The sequence below is a fragment of the Cavia porcellus genome, unplaced genomic scaffold (genome assembly GCF_034190915.1).
Source record: "Cavia porcellus strain 051 isolate PalLab524CR breed Dunkin Hartley unplaced genomic scaffold, mCavPor4.1 scaffold_18, whole genome shotgun sequence".
In the NCBI taxonomy this organism is placed as follows: Eukaryota; Metazoa; Chordata; class Mammalia; order Rodentia; family Caviidae; genus Cavia; species Cavia porcellus.
In genome coordinates, this window is record NW_026947501.1 from 49,359,137 (window position 1) to 49,381,634 (window position 22,498).

Genomic DNA, 22,498 nt, shown 5'->3' on the forward strand with positions numbered 1-22,498 from the left:
ACGTGCTGAGTCCCCGTTACCTGTGATCACCCAGTCAGCCACCAGGACCCTTCCCACGATCTTTCCCCTCAGACCCCGGAGACTGCTGGTGAGAGAGACCTTCAAGAACCCGGGAATACCAATGAGAAATATCAGACATTCCTAAAATAATACTCCATCCTCAGAGAAACATGAATCACAGTTTGATTTGTTCAGTACCCATGTGAAAAACACCAGAAAAGTTTATTTCCACTTGTGTCTACTCCTGCCAGGAAATCTGCTTGTCACCATCCAAATCTACTTCCCCTGTACTTCAGCACCCTGGTGGTGGCAACTGAAAACCTGGGTAACCCCCAAACTATGATGGTAGCTGTAGAAAAATGGCAGGAGAATAAGCAATAGTTGTTAATATTTTACTTGGTGAACGAACTGTTTTCTGAGTTTGAGACACTAATATCTGTCTCCTTGGATATATCCATGTTGTCCTGGGCAGAGTGGAGTTTGTGGTCCCCATACAGCTTAGGCCTTTATTGTTATCAAGATTTGCTTCCTGTCTCGTCCAGTTAGCACCTTTCTGGAAACTTTTTAAAAAGCACAAAGATAAGTGCTGAGTTCTGAATGTATCCCAGCACAGCCAGGGCACAGACTGGCTCACAGCTGGGCTATCAGCCTCCACCACCAACGGCTCTTCGAGCTGTGATGCTACAAAGAGCAGGAAGAAATGCAGTTTAATATTCAACTCAGAACATACTCAGGCCCAAGGAAAATGGGAACACTTCCTGTTCTGTTTGAGTCTAGTTTGGTTTTTTGGAATGCTGGTCACAGCCCACACACTTATTCTAAGGACCCCTTTCTGCATTCCCAGTGGTCTGCAAAGACACAGTTTCCTGGTCACTCGTATGACCATAATATTGTGTAATCTCTGCTTGCTAAGGCTTCATGGAGAATTCATCATGGTTCTCTTAATTACCTAAATTCCGGTCCATCTGTTTTGTTTGCTGTTGGAAACGAGCATAGGTAGTGGAAGTTTTTCCACCAGGAATTAGGTGAACACAATTTCTTGCCAGTGTGTGGTGGGGAAAAGCATTGGGAGAAAAGCATTTCCTCCCTCCAGACACTCGGTCAGGACTGCCCTCACAGCTGGAGAAGACTCTGGTGCTTCTCACGGTGCTGCAGTGGCCCTGAGCCCGAGCTCTCCATCTCATGGCCTTGGTTGCCTGCCTGGGCACCTGCATAGAACTTCCCAAGTCAGTGGGCACAGGGCCACACCGTCACCTGGGGTGCGTATTCTAGAGAGATATCCATGGTTTTTATTTAATAATCAAAGCTGAGTCACTGTTAAAAGTTCAGGACCTACTGCTGTGGAGTATATGTCTGTGTTGTTACAATTTCCACATCAGAGCAATGGTCTAACAGTAATAGCTTTCGAGCCAGGAAGTATCTGCCTAGTGCTCTTAGCTACTTTTCTCACTGCTGAGCCACAATAAGCAATACACAGTTTAAGAGAGGGAGAAGTTTATCATGGATCACAGTTTGTACAGGTTTTGGTCCACACCAGCTGGCTCCAAGGCAGCACAGCATGGCAGGAAGCAGAGAGAGATGAAGGGATGGGAAGCGAGTTGGACGCTCCCGCCATGGCCTGAGACCCACCTTCCCTACCAGCCTTTGCCTGCCAGCATCACGTTCATCTGTAAAGTCATCAGTGAGCTAATCCATCCGCCCGTGAGTATGATCCAGCCACCTTCCAACAGCTTCTCTGAGGTTTTAGGGTGACTTGCAGATATAACTCCTAGCACACTCAACATCTGAGGTGACAGTCCTATTGGGGAAAGGAGCTCTTGTGTAGGACACAAAATATATTTTAATAAAACATAAAATTAAAATGTGCTGATATACTCCATTAATACTACATTAATAACACACCTTGAATATTTTTAAACAAAAAGAAACTTAAGACACACACTGGAGAGAGGGAATCTTTTCTACTTAAAAATTCTAGTTAAGGAATTTATCAACAGGGATGACTTCCTAAGGGTCAGAGATTTTCAGAAATACTTCATTCTGTTGATGAATTGGTTTTTTCTTTTGCAGACATTCAAGACTCAAGTCCTAGGAATGCTGCCAGGATGGACACAGAGCTGCTGGACAATGGGCTTGGCGAGAGCTGCTTAGAGCAGACGCAGCACAATCTCCCTGCTTCCCTGGCAGAGCAGCTCTTGCCTCCCTGCGGCTTTAGGAGGGAAAAGAGGGTTGGGGAATCCTAATGGGGCTGGGAGAGATTCTGAAAATCCCCTCCACACAGGGAGAGTCTGTGTCCGCCCACATTAATGTCCAGATTTCACTGCCTGGTGTCAGACGGGCAGCAGTAATGCCGCCTGCTCTCATGTGATGCTGGCTGTCTGGCATGGGCCTGCCTTAGCCAGGCACAAAGGCAGGAAGATGCCTTCACCAGATCCCCACCCAACCCTGCCCAGCCTGGCTGCCCCTCTCCAGGGTTTAAGAAGGAGATGAGACCATGGTGGGGTGGGATAAGGACCTTCCCCAGTCCTTTGGTTTTCCGTGCAAAGTGGCAAGGAGCTTTCTGTCCTTCCACCAGCAAGTCCTCCAAGAGGGAACAAGATTCCAGTGCAGGAGAAGCAAAGAAATGGCCCAGAGCTGATGGGAAGGACCCTTAATAAGCATATCGTGGTTGTGAGCAGATAGCTAACTGAGTATTAAACCTGATGAGTTGCTAAGTTGGAGAGAGGCCTGTGATGGGCATGTGCTCACTGGCCGGACACTTGCAGTCCTCCACATGGGCCAATGCCGCCTGGGTGTGAGGCCCACTTGCTGCTTGGTTCGGTGGACACAAATGTTGACAGGAAAGGTGGGAAAGTCCTCTCTTACTGTGGCTTAGCAGAGACACTGAGCACATGACAACCATGCCACAGCAATGGGTCCCTCTGCGCTGGGTGACATCCAAACACCTGCCAGGGCCACCACACTAATTAACAGTGGTTCTGATATTTCTCGGGATGCAAGCACAGTAAATGCTGCCTGTGGACCACAACCCTGAGGACCCTGGATCAGAAGAGCCCAGGAAGCCTTCTCTGACAGCCTCCCCAGGCCACACGGTGGCCCGGCCAGATCCCCACCTTGGGCCTCAGAGGCTGAACCTTCTGACACCTGGGCCTGCTCTCTGCAGTCCTTGGCTGCTGGCCTTGTACCTGACACCCAGTAACCTGGCATCCAGCAAGGGTTCGGGGGCTTCTGGAGAGCCGTTGTCCTCCCTGAAGAAGCAGCAGCGCCGACCAGAACAAATGACAGTAAAAAAAACACGAGCCGTCGCACACCAGTAGGCAGATTCATCCTCACCAAGACCCTGGCCAGCAGGGGACCACCAGCCGAGGACGAGCCCGGGTCAATGGGTGACTGAGCCCACTCTGGGTTTGTAGTCACAGGGCGTACACCATGGCAGCTGACCGGGGTGAGATGGCGGGTACCTCCTGGGGGGCATGCGGTACCTCACTTTCTTCCAGAACTCAGTCCTAGCACTCTGGGACTGCTTCTCGGAGTCCCCGCACCACTGCAGGGCCCCATGCTTCTGCTTCAGGTACTGGATGGACTGCGGCAGGGAACTATAGTCCCGGATCCTGTCCAGCTCGATGAGGATCACCTTCATGCCGTCCTGGACGAGGGCACTGTAGACCGCAATCTGCTCCTCGGACAGGTCCTGCAGCAGCCCAGAGCCAGAGGACTCAGAGGCCAGGACCAAGATCAGCCTGCGGCACAGCCTGATGCTCTCGTCAATGACAGTGGCCACGGCTGAAAGGAAAGGAGGGGCGCTCAGAGGGGCGCGGAGACCGAGCGGGGGTGGGGGTGCTACCGAGGACATCGGGGGTCTGGGAAGAGCACATGGACTTTCAGACAGACAGGGACAGAATTAAAGAAAAGATGCTTTACCGCCCGGCACCACCCCAAGCTTTCCCTGAAGAACTGGCCTCTAGGCTCAGCATTACTGTTCCACCGCCCACAGTTACTCCACCACAATCTCTGACCCCCAAAGGTGTGGGGGAGCTTGTCTGCCTTTTAAAAAATAGATTTTTAAGAGGAGCAGGGACACAACGTCAGCTCCAACACTGCCTTACTCTTGTAGTTGTGGCTTCTTCTCCTCCTTTACAGTTACGTAAGTGACCAGAATTTGTATGACTCATTTGGGAACCAGACAACACCCTGCTGAAGGCTCGATGCATGGGGTCGGGGTCCCTACAGACCCAGCTTTGCCGCCATGATCTCGTATGCAAGTGCCCCACTCTGCCCTGCAGTGGAAAAGCAAATGGTCCCATCTGCACAGAGGTGACTTTATTTTCACATTTTTAGAGCCCAGACCAGGGCCCAGCAGGCAGAGGGTCTCAGGAAGACTTGCTGAGTGACCTGGGGAATGAATGCTCCTGGTGAGCAGAAGGGGCTGCCTGCTTTGCTGCACAGCCAGCAATCGGAAGGGATCTTGCCCCCATTTCACAGGTGAGGCAACTAAGGCTCAGAGATTGGATAACATTTAGATTCAGAAGGTGCAAGTGGGTCAAGGTTTATAAAATCAGCTTTAAGCTCGACCCGATTTATCTATTTGAAGTGATGGGGAATCTCTGAAGTTAGTCACAATGACCAGAGAATAAACGGTCGCATGTCCCCACAAATGTCACTGGACACCCGTTCGTATGACCATGAGTCTCCAAAACGAGACTCACATTACGTCCCCAGCAAGAAGAGCAGAAATGGGTGCAGCCAGGGGACAGCCTTGGCCTGGAGGGGCAGCTCCAGGCTCTGGTCACAGACTCCCAGGGGTCGTGGGGAGAGGGTGCAGAGCCACCACCCCTTGCAATGTGAAGGGAAGGAGAAGGTGGTCATTTGTTTTGTCTTTTGCTTCTCTCACTGCTGGTGCTGGGATCTCGTGCCTGCCTCTGTGCTGGGTCCCAGCCCCTAGAGGTCCCTGCCCTTGGGACCTTTGTTGCCCTGTAGTTCACTCACACCCACCTTGTCCAGGGAACTCGTCCCTGCCAAATATAAACAACTTGTACCCGCACTGCCTCTCCAGCACCTCGGGCAGGTGCTGCAGCACCAGCATGTCCATGCGGTGGCACTGGCTGCCCATTTCAGGCCTGGGGTACAGGACATAGGCGTCATACAGCTTCCCATCTGAAAAGCAAATGGGACAAACTTGCATCCCGATCCCTCCAGGTCCCCTCCCGTGTAGAGCTGAGCATCTGCACCGCCGCTGCCACTATGTGGCCTCTGTCACAGGTATGATGGCTTCCCCAGGCCCCACTGGCTGACCTGGCCCTGCCATGCTTCCCCGCCTCAGTCCCACCACCAGCCTGGCAGGGACAGTCTTCCCCACTGCACACAGAGGCTGAGACAGGAGCGCTGCAATATCTCTGCAGTTCCTAATCCATCCCACGTTTGCAGATTATAAGCACAGAGCTGCTGGAACCAGGCAGAAAGTGAGAGCCTGGTGATGCCACCAACGTGACCATCAGGAAGGAGCTTCCGTTACCCTCTGTCATCAGTCAGTACACAGCCACATGGGGCACATTGCTCCAAATCAGCCCCGCCAGTGAATCCCGCTGCTGCAGCAGGGAAAACAAGCCCTCAAGCAGATCCTCTGAACCCAGGGTGCAGCATGGCGCAGCTCAGCGTAACAGCCCTGCTCCCCATGCCCCCTCCCCCCAACCAAGCATGAGCAAGTGTTTAACTGAGCAGCCCTGAGGGCAGTGCCGCGTACTGCAGGGCCAACATGGGCAAGTCACAAGATCCTAGGAGGATGCTCAGGGTCATATGCACAGAACCATCTCCCAAGGCACCATGGGAGGCATCTCTGGGTGTGGGAGTGGGAGAGGCAGCAAGGCAGCTCTGCATGCCTGGAGCTCACCAGAGAGATTCACGGAGGACTCAGGACAGCTTCAGGGTTTGAAAAAGCAGAAAGGATCTATAAAAAGGTCAGGGTCCAAGAGTGGAGGTGGGGAGGCCAGAAAGGGGCCGGCTTGGGACCCCTGCAGGAGGGGGATGTCCTGGGCAGGAGGGACCCCAAGAGCCTTGTGGGCAAGCTTCCAGCCCTTTGGAAAAGCAAAGCAACCTACGGGGTCCCAGCAGGACCAGCCCCTTGCTTTCCCTTTCCCTTTATCTGCTGAGGAGTCCTGGGGAGAGGGCAGATCTGAGACTAACAGGAGAAAGCAAATTCTCCAGCTCCTCACCTCTCCTGTAAATAACAGTAGGTGAAAGTTGCCTGACATGTTTTCATGTTGTCTTTGTCCATTCTGTCCACCCATATCACACGCATGGTCAAACACACACACACACACACACACACACACACACAGGCACACATGCATATACCTGCAGCTATGCAGACACACACACATGCGCAATTACATATCTGCCCACACATGCAATTGCACAATGCACACTTACACATATTTGCATGCACCTGCAGCTAATACATGCAGTTACACACATCTCCACACTCGTGCAACCTTACATACTCACACAAGGGCCTGCACACCCCTGCAAGCATCTGCAGCATGCAAACACATAGACATATTTACAGATACTTGCACAAGTGTGTGATTTTGCAGACACACACAGTTTCTTTTACATCTGCACATGCGTAATGGTGCACACACTTGCACACATGTATACACTCTCAAACACACTCCTTCTCCACCTCCCTGCCCTTGTCCTAGAAGGACGCTGCATGAGAGCTGGGACTCCTGCTCCCTTCTCTGCCCTCGGCAGGGGCAGGCCCTGCTCAGAGCCCTCAGGACTCTGGAAGGTCTGACAGCAGCTCGAGTTTACCAAAGCAGGGATGGCGAGGTTCCAGAATGCAGCAGAGTCAGCTGTCTAATGACCAGGACTAGAGGGTGGGCAGCAGAGGGATGGCTGACATGTGGCTAGCGATGGCCCAAACCCTACACAGCTACAAGTCCTCTCAAGTCACAAGATGAGACCATGAGGCCATGAAGGGGGCATTTTTCTATATGAAATTTGATGTCACAAGTTTGACATCCTATAGCTAGAGATTTTATGAAGAAAGAGGGGAAAATGAAGAAAAAGAAAGAAAACGATTTCATGTTGCAGCCAGCACCCGGGCTTACAGCCCCTTGGTCCCAGGCACTGCCGCGGGTACTTCCCTTCTCTCTCTTGTCCCCGCTGGCGCTGATTAAAAAGCAAACAAACCACTTTTGCTAAGTGCGTTCTCCTCTGGTACTGCTCCACCTTGGCTGTTCCTAAGCAGTTGAGCAGCGAAATTTCTCACTCGGTTTAGAAACTTAAAATACACAAATGCCCTAATTTTCTGGTTTTCTGTTTTCTTCCTAAGGTTTGTTTTTTCTCTCCAGTGCTGGGACACAGTCCAGGAACCATCAATGAGAGGCAAGTGCCCTCCCACTGGGCCTCGGGCCCAGCCCTGACTCAGCTTTGAACCAAGATACAACTTGCAGACTGACTGGCCTCGTCACCGGCAGACGGCCAGTTTGTAACCTGTAATCCAGTGATCCCGACCTCAAGCATTGTGCTGCAGCCCTGGGCACTTTGCTTCAGCCCTCCAATCCTGGGGCCCCAGGCAGCCTGCAGCCCTCCAGCATTCCTGGTTTTGCTCCCCATTGGTGACCACGAAGGACACAGTAGAATCCAGGGATTCTGAGCAAGGAAGCTGAGCCTGTCCAGGCTCGGTGGTTTCCCTGTGGAGCACGGCTCCCGTGGAAACTCACACCTGCTCTTCTCCTGGAGTGGACAAAGCAAGACTCCACAGTGGGGCATTCACAAAGCTCTCCCCACCTGTCCAGTGCCCTGGCCCCTTGCCATGCTGTGTTCTCCTGGAAAAACAAAAAACAAGCAAGCCTTCTGGTTCCATAGCTTTTTTCAGAACTTAGTCCACAAAAAATCCATTTCCACTCATTTAAGACTAGTCAGCCTCAAAAAAAAAAGGAAAAAGAAAGAACAAAGTGAAAATAAAACCAAGTGGGCCCCCACGGCTGCCTTGACAAGTGGGGTGTGGCGGATCTGACACTAGAAATTCAGGTTACACAGGAAAACACATCTTGGCGAGGCCTCTCCTGCTCCTGCCACACCCGCCCCAGGGAGCGCCCCAATGTGGGCAGGAGGAGGAGGCACTGGGAGAGACCTGTGGAGCCAGGCTAAGGCCACCACCCAACTGCCAAGGTCAACTTCCGGTCCTCAGCTGAGGCCCCAGACACTCAGAGCTGAAATGGGCCCACTGGGCCTGTCCTCATGCCCAACCACAGAACCCACAAGCCTAGAGAAGGGTCACTTCAGGCCACTGGCTCTGCGGCAACCTGCTCCCCAGCTGTGGGCACTGGACCAGCAGCCGAGGAGGTAACCGCACAGATGGCAATTTCTGGACACCTCCTAACTGCTGATTTCATCAGGAAAATTCCAGAAATATAGACCTACAAGTGAGCGTTCTGAGAAAGGTGCGTGGGGCAGCCACACTCACACAGCCCACATCTCTGTGAGGAGGGCTGACCTCTCACCCTCTGTCTACCAGGACCTTTCATGTTCTGAGGAGAACCCACTCTACCATGGATGACAGAGCATCTGTGTGGGCCTTGACTGGCCGCTGGCCAGATGTATAAGATTCTTTCAAATCAATTAACATGTATGAATGATTACCTCAAAGGTATTCTACTGCTTCTCAAACTAACATTGCCTCATCCACTCAGAGGAGTAGAAAAATCAGAATTCAACTTGACCTCTCTGTAAGCATCTTTCCTGGGACTGGAATGTTCTGTCAAAACATCCATAGAAAGTTCTAGAAGGAAAGCCACCTAAAGCATGCCACATGGATACCTTGAGAATGCTGTGGCCAAGCCTCCTCCCACCACGCCCTCCTAGAGGAGGACCCCACAGCTGCTCTCCTGTGGAAAGGAGTCCTGGGCGGGGAAGGCACCTCAGAGCATTCGGAAGGCCTGTGCCCTTGCACATCTCAAGTCTCCTGATTGCCTTTGCTTTGGCTTTGAAAGCAAAGGACCTTTTAAACCTAAGGCCTGCCCTTCCTTCTCCCCACCACCTTGTTTTAGCATTCCAGCCTCCTTCGCCCTTTGTTTGCTGTTCTGATTCACTTTGCTCTCAGTCATGCTGTTCTCAGAGAATTCACCACTCTGGCTCAAGAAAGAGAGGGCGACCTGTGAGCAGATCCTACCGGTGCCTGGGCTGGACAGAGAAGCAACAGAGCCCCGGACTCCTGCCACATCAGTGTGTGTCCCTCGCACTGAAGTCTGGGGCCACAGTCTCCTGAGTGTTAAGAGCTCAACTCGCGTGTCTAGAAACAAAGGACTTAGCTCCACAAGGACAGGGCTTCTCTGGCTTCCTCTGTTGCACTCTCAACCTTTACTCCCTGTGCCGGGAAAACCCAGCAAGTCTCCCTCCAGCCTGCAGCCGCTGCTGGGCAGAGCCGGGGTTCAGGGCATCCCAGCAGAGGTGGGGTCCCCCAGCTGTTGGGCTCTGTCCCTGCTCTCTGAGGAGTCAGGTCCCTTTTTCCTCCTACTGCTGCCCTCAGCCTCACCAACAGCAGCCTCGCCACGGGCCTGGCACAGTGAGGTCACTGGCGGCTGGAGCCACACTCCTAGGAGTCGCAGGGAGTCACAGGGGACACACACTGAGGGGACAGAGTGGCCAGAGAAAGACCACATAAAGCAACGCCATCCTGTTAGTCAATAGCACAGAAAACAGCCAAACCACCCAGACCTGAGTCAGGAAAAGTAAATGGTGTTCAGAGTTCCTTCTTACCCAGAGGCGGCCAGGGTCTGAGGGTGGTCTGGAGGCTGAGACAGGGCAGCCTCTGCAGGGACCACAGCAGAAAGCAGAGACTCGGCCCCCATCTGACCACCTTGTGTGATGTCAGACACGTGAGGCCAGGTTTCCATGATGCCCTGGCCACCCAGGGGAGTCTGTCGCTTTCTACACAGCTCGAAGGCCCTAGTTTGTGGTTGTCATGACTTTGTTTTCCATTGCCAGGGACACAGCCCAGGGTTACCATGTGCTACATACAAACTGTTCCACGGAGCCCCACCCCAACCCCCAGGTTGCCAATTCTGAATCAGGACATTTAACTTAGAATAAAGACTAAGACAAGACCCTGTGCTCATCAAGCAGACAGGAACTGGGGCTGTGGTTTGTCTATGCCAAGCAGCTACTTAGAGGACCTCCCTTTGTCACCTCCTTAGCCTGCACCTGAGCACTGCCAACCCCTGCTCATGCCAGCCACACGCATCTCCGCACTGGGAGGGCACTGATTCACCCACCTCCGGGCACCCTTCCTTCTGCCTCATAGGAGTTTTTCCATGCCATCAGGAGACAGTGATGCAGGTTACTTCCTTCCTTCCAGGCCCTAATGGATCGTATCTGTTCTGAGACCTAAGTGCACAGAGCCATGAGCATGATGGTGAGAATTGCCTGGCCCTCCCAGCCCGGGTCACACGGAGGCATCTGTGTGGCCGAGGGTGCTGGCAGGACACAGGTGCCACAGATGAGGACCCAGAGTGCAGCAGGACAGCTTGCTGGATGGAGAGTGAGCAGGGGCCACCTATGCCCCAGGCTCTGTGGGGTGCACCCCTGGGCCCCAGCACTGTCCCAGGCAGGACCTCATCTCCTTTCCCTGCCCTGCCCCTCCTCACCCCTCCTCTCCTCTCCTCTCCCCTCCCCTCTCCTTTTTCCCCTCTCCTCCTCTCCTCTCCCTTCTCTTCTCTTCTCCTCCTTTCTTTCCTTCCACCTATTTGTCCTCCCTCCCTTTTTCCTTTTTCTTCCATTTCTTTCCTCCTTCCGTCCTCTCCCTTTCTCCATTCTTATCTCTTCTTCCCTTCCTTCTTCTCTCCCTGCTTTCTTTCCTTCCTCTCCGTGGTTATGGTTTGTATCTAGATATCCCTCTAATGCCTCATGAGCTCATAGGAGGGGCTTTGGGAAGTGGTTGGATCACAGGGACCCGATACCGATGGGTGGATTGGGCCCCAGTTGTTAGCTGGACATGTCGTTGGAGGTGAAGCCTAGTCAGAAGAATGGACCCCTGGGAGATGTGGCCTGGAAGGCTCTCTCTCTCCCTCCTCCTCCCTGGATCCCTCTGCTTCCTACCTGCCATGCCATGGACTGTTTTTGCTCTGCAACGCCCCTCCATCATGCTATCCTGCCCTGGACCCCACTGACTATGGACCAAAACCTCTACAAACTGTGAGCCAAATAAATCTCTCCTCCCTCAATTTGTGAGTGTTGGGTGCACTTAGAATGACTACCTTGATGGTGGCAACACGACTGGGAGATATTTTCAAAGGAAGACACACACTCACCTTCTTTGGTCTCAGTGGAATGGAAGGCATTTCGATACCAAAGCACGATGTCCACCTTGAAGCTGCTGTAGACGCCCAGAACCGAAGTGACCACGACTGTCAAAGCGACAAACCCTCCTATCAAGTACGCCTGGATGTCTGGAGCTACAAGTGACAGCAAAATAACAGAACAGTACAAACACATCCTCCATTCACACAGACCATCAGCACACGTTGCATGGATAGGTATCCCATATTAGCTGAGGCACTACTGAATACTCCCTTAGTGTGGAATAACATGCATGGAATGGGATCATCCGATCATACCTGCCCATGTATTTTGGGGAACAAAAGTGCTCCAGATAATCCTGCAGAGGAAATCCTGGGAACCCTTGTTGTAGGTGGCAGATACCAGGTGACTCAGTGTGTGTGACTCCTGCTCTGACATCCCCTGTGTGGAGCTCCCTGGCCAGTGTGACACCCCCAGAGGCCGAACCTCCGCATAGCTGTTGGGAAAGTCCCCAGTGGTCCCACAGCACATGAGGGAGTGACAGTGCTGCCACACCCTGCACTCAGAGGCAGCGCTCCTGTCCTACTAAACAGCCCTTCCCACCTCCTGCCTGGAAGCCTGTCTGCAGTGCCACCCACTGTGCCTGTCCTCCTGGGGCATCAGGAGCACACAGGCTCTGACAGGGCAGCCCACCCAGGCACTGGAATGTAAGCTCTCATGGCCCAGGCCTGGGCACCAAGGGGTGGAAACAGGAACTGGGAGAAAAGAAGAGAAATGCAACCAAGGATTCCCCAGCAAGGAGGGAGTCCTGAGTCAGAAAAGGGAACCCGAAAGGAAGAAGAGGGCTCCTCCCTGTTCCTAGAACCCACCTCACAGCCCACTTCCTCCACGGGCCCTCCAGGTCCCCCGAGGAGCACGAGAAGCAAGGAGTCCTCCGCTGTACCCCCAGAGCACTTCCTTCTCACCATTTTACTACCTCACATTGCTCATGGAGGTGGATGCTTTTATTCTGGTGGATTTGCATATGTGCATTGCATAACTTTATCGTTTCTTGCTGTCACTCCCATGCCCCATTCACCCCCAGTTTCACGTTCTGGGGTGGGGGCTCAGTGGGTGCAGTGTGTGTCTATTACACTCACCCCGGCCCCCAGTCCTCCCAGCACCCCTCCTTCCCTTCCTCTTGGGCAGCTCTGCCGCTGTCTCCTTCCTGCTTTCTTGTCATCTGTTAGATCCTGTATGCAGGAGAACATGCAGCACTTGTCCCTTGGAGTCTGGCTCTTCCCGCTCAAGAGTGGCCTCAGAGGATGCCGTGGGCGGGCGTGGGAGAAGCAGTTTTCAGCCCTGCAGCCCGGGTGGTCACAGGCATCCACCATGGGCGAGGACAGACTGATGGTGAGGAGAAATTCACAGAGGGGCACAGCGGCCTGAGCAGCGCCCTGGAAACGCTGCACCAGACCAGCAAGAAAGAGCCAGTCAGAGCGGAAGGCGTCTGCACCCGGACACAGGAAGGAAGTCAAATGGAGCACCTAAATCACTTCGCCAGGGCAATCCCACAGGAAGCCTGGACGCAGGAGACTGAGGGTCCTAACAACCCAGGGCACACAGAGCTGGCCTGAGACTGAAGCGAGAGCTACAGGAACACAGACAGACTCCTGGAGGGAGCACTTCCTACTGGGCTTGCTACAGAGGGGACGCTGCCTCTCTCCTGTGTCCAGTGACTGAAAGGGGAGACAGGAACAGTGTGGGCTCCTCTAAGCCTGGGCTGGACTCTGAATCTTTCTGAACACTGTACACACTCACATGGAAATCCACAGTCCAGCATGAGGCTGGACTAAATAAAGCACTCAGGCTTCCGGGGCAAGACAGACGTTACCTGGAACCCCTCAGGTCTTCGGGAAGGTCCAAGGTCCCCCACAGACAGCCTCCCCTACTTCCTGGGGTGCACCCCCAGCCTCTCTCTGGCCTGATCTTGGTTGTGCTTCTGCCAGAGGCTGCTGAGGAGCCCCGACGGGAGGGTCCTGTCATCTGCTCTGCTCTGCTCCCTAAAGAAAAACAACTCTCCCCTCACCAGCTGCAAAGTCACCACCTCCGTCAAAACATGGGGCCCATGGCAGAGCCCCCTTCCCCGCTCCCTGACTCTGTTCTCAGAAAAGGAGGGACTGCAATATGATGGAAGGGGGCTGGCCAAGCCATGGCATCCCTGGAGAAGGGACCAGGCCAGACACCATTCCCAAGGCAAGGAAACCATTTAGAAAACTAACCCACCCATCCGGTAACCCACAGCAGTGGCCAGAACCAGGGCAGGACTGAGAAATGAGATTGTTTTAGAACTCCCCAAATGTCAGGCTCTGCGCTTGCTTTGCCAAATCACCTCTCCTCATTCTCTGGGCACCACACAGGGTTAGTGACAACAGGTACAGCTAGTCCTGGGCATGAGATGGTATTAAATAGAAAACTAAAAGCAAGCTGTCACCTGGCAGCCTGACTCCATTGCGAACAGGAGGCACCGAGCATACCACGTAGCAACTTGCAGGGTGACCTTGCTTGTCACCACGCAAAGTGGGAATTGATGCGAATGACCACACGTTTCCAGCAGAAAGGACAAATGGTGTCCTGGCTGTGCAGTGAGAAAAATGGGCCAAGCAGCCAGTGCCATTACCCATGTACCAGCTGCCAAACACCTCAACAAAAACCAGGCCCACGAGGCAACCATGCTCTGCAACTCTATTCCGGCAGCGCTCAAACGCAGCAGAGCTGTGCTGTGTTTTCAGGAAAATGAACCTGGATGAGACCACGAAGAAGATGAGACCATGAAGAACTGACTTTCCTACAAATTGCAGGAGTGATCACACAGGTTCCTCAATTCACCAACCGAATTCTTTCCATGATTCTGGTCACAAGTCAAGTTGGGTGAGAACTGAATCACGTTTCCGTGTGAGGTCAGAGTTAGAACCTAACCACTGAATCTGATGTGGTTCATGTCCAATTCATTTTGTGACCAGAATCATGGAAGGAATGAAGTTCATGAAGGGAGGCACAGTGTAGCTAACGGGAAAGGCGTGCTTTGACCCAGCAGAGCGCGTGGAGACTCTGCAGCTCCTCCAGTGCTCACCTATTTGTTTTTTAACTTGTTTCTGATAATTCAAGAGGCAACATCTGCATATAATTATTTACTAAGTGATACATGTAGTCCATGTATTCTTTCCTCTATGCATGTTTTATTTCACAATAAAAAAGTTTTAAAAATTCAATTCATTCTCAGTAGCCCTCCATGGAAGATGTTATGTTCCTCATCACAAAGGTAAAGAAACCAGAACACAGAGAAGGCGAGTGACAGTGAGGTGTCACCTAGCACATATGGCCACCCAGGATCTGAGGCTGCAAACTCAGTACTCAGAGTCCTGGGCTGGGACCACGGTCCTGTCAGTCTGGCACCCCCCGGTAGCAGGGCAAGCTGCAGCTGGCAGCACCGTGGAGGAAGGGTCTCTGGACCAAGCCACAACTAGCAGGCATTGGAATGAGGAAAGAAGTGGAAGGGACCAGGGTGACCCCAGCCTCGGGGCCTGACTAACCTGGAAGACACGAGCTCAGGCACCATTTGCAAAGCTAAGACCAGCAACAAGAGGCCTGAGAATACACACGGCCCCCAGCCTGGGCTCTGTGCCCACTGAGAGGGCTTCCGTGCTGGCGAGCAGACACAGGCAGGTTTGGAGATGGTTTGGGCTGCACGGCAGACAACAGAAGTCACAGGGGAAGGCAGGCCACCAGGAATGAGGATGTGGAGGATGTGTGACCTCAGGAGTCCCCAGAGGACCCTCTGAGAGCAGGGCGAGGTCAAGGCCTGCCCCACCAGGCTGCCCAAAGCCCCATTGAGCTGCTGTTGTGGGCTTATCCACAGCTGGGACAGAGTGACTGTAGCCTCCAGGTCACCAGAGAGAAGCAGGGAGCAGGTACGACAAGAGCTGCAAGCTGCAAGCTGTGGAGGACATCCCTGCTGCCCGCTTCTCCCAGGGAGGAGTGGACGCATGCGGGTTGAGAGCGTGGCAGGTGCCAGGCGGCTACAGGCGATGCAACTGCATTTTACGCAGGGGTCTAGAAAAACGTTCTTCCCTTCTGTCGGGGGTTTGAGTTGGAGGTATGCAAACGAGGGGCCACTGACCTGGAGGGGGCGCTGTTGCCCTGAGGCCCTCCCCCTCCCCCAGTGCATGTGAATCAAAGTCCACCATGCACAGGAAGTTAACAGGAATAAAGTGCCTCACTGAGAACCAGGGCAGCTCACAAGCATTTCACACCCTGCTGCAGGAGGGCAGGAATCTGACATCTGTCCATCCTCCTGCTCCGTTAGTAGCCCCTCCTGATTCTAGTTATAATTTTTCAAAGATATATAGTAAAAATATGCATATACATTTTTAATTATTTGTAATAATCTATACAGGTAAAAATCATCAAAAAAATGGCTATAAATTTGAACAATCTGGTTTAGCAAAGGAAAACTTGGTTTTCAAGAATCCCAATGCACAGAAATCTTAATATATAGGAGTGTGCTGTTTTCAAAACCCAGCTCCAAGGAGATAACCAGCCTTTCCCGGGACAGCATCACTGCATTCTGTCCTACTGCTACTCAGGCCATCATCTCACCCAGCACCTGGATGTTATGGTTTGTGTCTAGATGTCCCCTAAAGCTGCATGCGGTCATGGGGTTTTCTTCAGAGGTGGTTGAATCTGGAGTTATGATTGATTCACAGTGCAATGCTGGGATTAAGGGCTGGGTCAGTGCACTGACACCCTACTCTCACCATACTGGATACCCTATAAGGGACAGAAAGAGGCTTGTTTTGCTCTCCCTTGTTGCTTTTGCTCTTTTCTGCCTCCACAAATGGTTCCCCCGCTCCATGTACCACTCCACCTTGCAACAGCTGATGATGGACTGAAACTTCACAAACTGTGAGCTAAATAAACCTCTCCTCCCTTAACTTTGGGCTTCTCGTATTTTGTCTCAGCAATGAGAGAAAAGAAACTCAGACGCCTGATGTCACCTGTCTTTCACATCCGGTTCCTGGCCATCACCCAGAGTGCTCTGGGCACTACGACCCAACTGGACATTACCTGGGAGCCTGAGCATAATGTAGGCAGCAGACACTCCAGCATGGCACATGAAAGGAAGGCCATAGTCCTCCATCTTCACTTCTAGGAAGGTGATGTTGACCGTGTAAAAGATTTCTTCTTTTAAAGACACATTGGTTCTGCAAAAAGAAAAGAGCGGAGCATTCCCATGAGTCATATTTTCCAGCATCCTTATATTCTTCATTCTGGACATAACGTGTTTCTGTTTCTCAGAAGAATACCTTGCAGGCTGATTTACCCCTGAGGATGTGTCACCGAGTGGCCCGTGGGGAGGGCACTCCCTGTAGTGACGTCTGTCTTTGCTCCTGGCTAGTGAAGAGGAAGTGTGGCTCTGCTGACCACAAAGCACGAGCCCAGCCTCCAGGGCCCATTCCTCCACAAGCACCCACCTCGCCACACGCCTCGGCCCACACCAGTTCCTCTTTCACACCACCAGTTACATCCTGTCTGCCGAGCATAAGCCACACACTGCCCCAAGGGTCTGTGCGCTGGTTCTGGTTTCAGTACTTAGGCCTTGAAGGCCATGCTCAGGCTATAATTTAGTGAGCAGGAGGAACACTGTCCCTCTAGGCTCACCTCTGGTTTGTCACCTGTCCCTGATTCGTCTGGGCCTACTGATGAAAGGTCCCACAGTTTCGGAACCTGATGCTTGGCCATGCTTGGTACTCCAAGCCAACAGTGAGCAGGAGATGGGGAACCCTCCAGGGTCCCACCTGTCTGCACAAGCACGTGGCTGGAGAAGCCCAGGTTCACATTGGACAAGCCAGGAGAGGGAGCACCTACTCAATTCCCTCCCGGATGCGCCTGGAGTCCCTGTAGTAATCATCCACGATGGTGTTGTTGACCTTCCAGCATCGGACGTTTGTGTTCTCCCTGATGTCTGTTATTTTGCAGTCCACGATGAGGCGGGAGCCTGTAGCAGTCACAGCGTGAGTGTTAGCTGCAGCCGTGAGGTTCTCAGCTGTTCAGCTGGGTCGGCACCCCACGCGCAGACGCCTCTGGCTTGTGAGCCTCGAGTGTCTCTCGATGAGGAGAATGGCTCTGGGGTCAGTGACAATCTGCTCAGTTCGGATGCAGCAGGTGGAGGGACCTGGCAGGCAGGGACCCCACACAGAGACCGGCGTGGCCGACACTCTCAGCTCTGAGGAAGGCTTCCTGCACTCACGGGGTCACGGCATACCTCTGCACTCAGGGACATCAGCAAGGAACCTCACAGTTCACAAGTATTACCTGTGTGTCTCCTCCCTCGTGCTTCATGTCTTTGGAATAATCCGACAAGGCAGAAAAAGGGGAAAAGTTACTATCTGTCCCTGTCCTAAGCAGAAAAAGTGAACTTCAGGCCCATTGGGTGACTTGCCCAGGATCATATGTGAACTGGAGGAATGAGAGGGACCTGTTTTCCAGTTCCGAACCCAGCAATATTCCTCCTTGGGAAATGTGAGCCCATATGCTTTCTCCTCTTCTCCTTACTCAGTCTCCACACACATTCATGAATCACATGTATATGTACATTGTTTTTGAGACAGAGTCTTGCTATGCAGTTCAGCCAGAACTTGAACTCACTTTGTAGCCCAGACTGGCCTTGAACTCATGACAATCCTCCTGCCTCAGCCTCAAGTGCTGGGACTACAGATTTGTGCCACTTAGCTCAGCATGAATCATATTTAATAAGTTTGTAATTTCACTTTATTTTGCCCTGTGAGCTCAATAAATCCTACTTCAAGTTTCAATGAATGTTCTTTATTTGAATATTTACTGCTTTGTGAATATAACATACATATTAAAAATCATAGAATGTGAGTACAAAGCTAATGAATGACGAGAAATCAGCTGTTCCATCTCACCATCAAAAAACCAGTGCACCCTAAACCCCAAGCGATACCCACATTCCCTCCTCTGCTTTATATTTAAATTATCGTAGCTTTCTAGTACTTCCTAAAATCTGGTGGCACACATCTTACTATTCAGTTTTTCCGCATTAAATGTCTTATTATAACTTCATAAACCCAGAAAGCTGTTAGAAAACTGCGGGCTGAAATTTTCAGATCTGATTAAAAAAAATTTACTTTGGGGCTGGGGATTTAGCTCAGTGGCATAAGCGCCTGCCTTGCAAGCAAGCAGTCGCGAGTTCGATCCCCGGTACCAATAAAAAACAAAAAAAGACAAAAAAAAAAAAAAAAAAGAAGAAGAAGAAGAAAGGAAAAAGACAAAAACAAAACAAAAAAAAATTTACTTTAAAAACCCTACATAAACGCTACTTTAAAAACCCTATGCTCAGTATGAACTGTCCACCCCTTTCCTCTGTGTGTGCATGTGCAAATGTGCATGTGTGTGTATGTATGTGTGTGTGTGTGAGTTAAAGGCACATTATACATTTACAGGGTCAGTGCTGAACTTTCCTCAGTATAAAATGTTTCCCTCTCATACTTTTGCCTTAAGCTATATCTGATTAGTATAATTAATATAGTTATACCGACATTATTTTAGTATTTATGTTGTATATCATTTTCTGTCCTTTTATCTCCAAGCTTCTTATAAACAATATTTTTTAAAATTTTTTAACCCAGTATGACCAGTTTTACTGAGAGTATTTCACTTACTAGTTGATGACAAATATTGTTTTAAATTAGCCATTTTAGGTAGGTTCTGGGTGATGATTTATTCCATATTTGAGTTTTCTTCCTTATCTTTCTTGGATTCATTTCGATTCCTTCTCACTCTATTTCTGGCTACTTTTTAGTATTACATTTAACTATGTGGTTTTGTAAAGTATTATTCTTTTACTGTAACTCTAGACAATAAATGTATCCCTGGGATTTGTCAAAGCCTGATTTATTGCTATTTTTACCACCATCTCGGACACTGCAGTCTCAGGACTCACTTACCTCGCCCTAGAAGGTAGCAAATGCTACTGCACATTCCCATTTCACAGTCATTTTAATTTTAATTTCAAGTTTCATGTTCATGCATGTGCACATGTGTACAAGTGTGTATACGTGTGTGCGTGTGTGTGCATATGTGCATGTGTATGTGTGCATGTGTGTGCATATGTATGTGCATGTGCATGTGTGTGTGCATATGTGTGCATGTGTGTGTGTGACCTGTGCTCCTTCCACACCCTCACACTATACTTCCTGTTCTTTTCTTTCTGGGTGCTTAGTCCTGTGTATTTTCTCCTGACCTACATTTCAGCTCATTAATGCTCTTTTAAAGCATATTTTATATACCATGAAAACATACTGTATTGACCAATACTGGACACTTTGTTATTTTTCAAATCTGGTATGCTGCTATTTCTAGTTACTAGTTCTCCTTTGAAAGTGTCAATCCAGCCTTTCCTTCCTTAAACATGCTAAAGACCACATTTACAGTTTGCCTGTTGCATTCTCTCAGTGGATTTTGTTCCCCACCCCCTCTCCTGCCTTTGAAAACTTAGCCCGGCTATTTAAACAATTAAAAACTAGGACTCCTTTTTTTCAAACTGAGGACTGCACCGGAGGCTTTCACACTGAGCTATCTCCTCAGCCTTTCTTATTCCTTACTTAGACATTTACTTAGGAGGTGTATAAAAGCACCCACACAGGAGCCTTGCCTGCCTGTCGGACACTCTGTTCCATGACGGTTTAAAGGACTCCTACACCACAGCCGCAGCAGCTCCTGCACAGACGGCAGCTCCATCCCACTTGCTGTGGTGTAAGTTTTCTCCTCTCTCGTCAGGTGGTATACCTGAGTTTTTCTGCCCTGGGAGACCAGAGGTGCAAGAGGCTTATCCACCTCCCTCCAGTGCTTCCTCCCTCAGCCAGCGCACAAGACCCACCGTAGCACTGGGGTTTCCTTTCAACTCTTAATTTTGTACGTCTAACTTCGCTGTTTAGTCACTTTTTTAAGAGAGAGTTAAATGGTTATTCACACATTTCAATGCTCTCCACACTTATTTGTAGCTCTGTTTAAAGACAGAAACTTGTTTGGATAATGCAAGGGAAGCTGAACTTGAAAAACTATCACTGACATTACTTTTGTTGTTGTTGTAGTTGTTGTTGTTTTGTTTTGGGGTTTTGTGTTTTGTTTTGCTTTTTTCAGACCAAGTCTTGCTGTGTAGTTAAGGCTGGCCCTGCACTTGCTGTGTACCCGAGGCTGGCTTTAAACTCTCAGCGATCCTCCTGCCTCAGCCTGCCCAGTGCTGGGATTACAGCAGTAATTACCACCAGCCTGGCTTCTGTCATTATTTCTGAACAGACTCTACTATGGCTTCAGTTTTATTTCAAGCCAAGGAGAGTAAACGATTAGAAGTCAAATTAGTGTTTTTTTTTTATTTTGAAAGATTTTAATTGACAGTAACTATAAGGATATTTTGGTATAAGTTTATATTGGGATTATAATTAAATCAAGTATGATAACACACCCAGCACCTCGCATGCTGATTTCTTTCATTGTTTTGACTTGAGTTTTAAGTTCTACATTTACTACATTGTGGTTGTGTCAAGTGGTTTATACGACTTCCTCTTTTAGTTCTGTAATGTTATGTTTATGAGTCATTTATTGAACACATTATTCTTACTAAAGGAATCAAATACTTTAGATTCTTATTTATTTATTAAATATGTCAATGCCATGCCATGTTAAAATCCCCCTCTACAACTGAACAAACTCAATTGCCTTACTGTATCACTCTGGTATTTCAGATGAGACTCTTAGCTTTAAGTTTTGATGAGCTGATATTGGATATATAACAATTTGTATTTGGGGCAGTATTGTAATGTCCTTTAGTATAAAGTGATCCTATTTGTCATTTACTGTTTTGGTTTGTTTTTTTGTTTGTTTTTGTTTTTGGTTAGTATTTCCCACGTGATACCTCACTTACACTATTTTCTTTAATCCTTTAGATAATGGATTTTTACACATGTGGCTTTGGGGGATGAAAAGTAACTAGATTATAAAATCCTAATTGGATTTTACTAATTGATTTAATTCAAATAGCTATGTTTAGTGGAGACTTCAGTTAAATTTTTTAGAAGATATTTGACATGTTTTATTTTACTAGTGACTCCCTTTGAATTTTAAAAACTGATTTGAGCCTCTTCTTTTTCTATTTAGATCACCAACTGGGACAATATTTTTGATCCTTTCCTACACAAATGAAGGAATATAACATGACCACTTCCCCTCTCCTTTAATATTCTTTCCAGCAGGAGCTAACATAATCCAGAATTCCTGACCAACATTAGCTAGCTGTAGTTTTACCTTATGCATTGCCCTTCTCAGGAATTATTTTTACGTTTTTATTCCCTGGGCATTAACATCTAGACCCACCCTGCTCACGGTCAGACTCCCAGTGTGCCCGCTCTCCTAGGCTTCAGGTTTGCTCAGTTTCTATCTCAGTGCTCTCCTGAGCAGCCCAGGTATAACCAAAGCTGGAAACCAGATCTGTATGAGATGTGTCCTCATCTTGAAATTCAAAATACCCCTAGACTGTGAGGCTGTGATCAAGCCCTGCCCTGGATGACAATGATTCACTGCCTCTACTCACCAAGTCGGACTTCAATGGAATTATTCCGGGGGTAGAGGATCTTCGGGACTCTTCCTGCAGAGCTACTGCTCTCTACTAAGAAATCACACCCACACAAGGACGTTAGAATACCATGCGATGCCTGCCTAAATGCTTTGCAGCATCATAGATCCTCTATAAACAGGGGTCAAGAAAACAAGCCCCGTGGCATGGTAAAACACCACCCCACCAACGCGTGCTATTGCAACAAGAAATAACTGAATTATTGAGGGGAGATGGGTGACTAGAAATTCAGCTGGCAAGAACTTTCACTCCAGCCCTCATCCACTTGGTTTAAACACAAACCAACAGGATGCTAGACTCACTGGTGACCAAACAGAAATGTTTACTCTCAGAGATCTTGATTAAGGGAAGCCAGAACTGAAGGCCATCCAAGAACACTGCAGGTCCCTGAGTCATTAATCAAGAACACAGAGAGGACAGAGGAGCCCTGTGAGTGGGAAGCCTGGTGGAAATGGGAGTCGCCAGCGTTTTGGGAACTCACTCGGGGTCTGGGTGGTCTGGACC

General features: G+C 50.0%; 1 protein-coding gene across 1 annotated transcript in view; it reads right to left on the minus strand.

Moving 5' to 3' along the window:
• Window positions 1-205: 205 nt before the first annotated feature.
• The window catches only part of Il1rl2 (interleukin 1 receptor like 2), a 38,727-nt gene continuing 16,434 nt past the window's right edge, over window positions 206-22,498 (minus strand). The window contains exons 6-11 of the mRNA XM_013154543.3: window positions 21,953-22,027; window positions 17,209-17,338; window positions 16,408-16,544; window positions 11,313-11,456; window positions 4,993-5,154; window positions 206-3,783 (exon numbers count right to left, since the gene is read on the minus strand). Coding sequence (XP_013009997.1) covers window positions 3,380-3,783; window positions 4,993-5,154; window positions 11,313-11,456; window positions 16,408-16,544; window positions 17,209-17,338; window positions 21,953-22,027 — 1,052 coding nt within the window. The 3' untranslated portion in view covers window positions 206-3,379. The remainder of the gene's footprint in view (window positions 3,784-4,992; window positions 5,155-11,312; window positions 11,457-16,407; window positions 16,545-17,208; window positions 17,339-21,952; window positions 22,028-22,498) is intronic.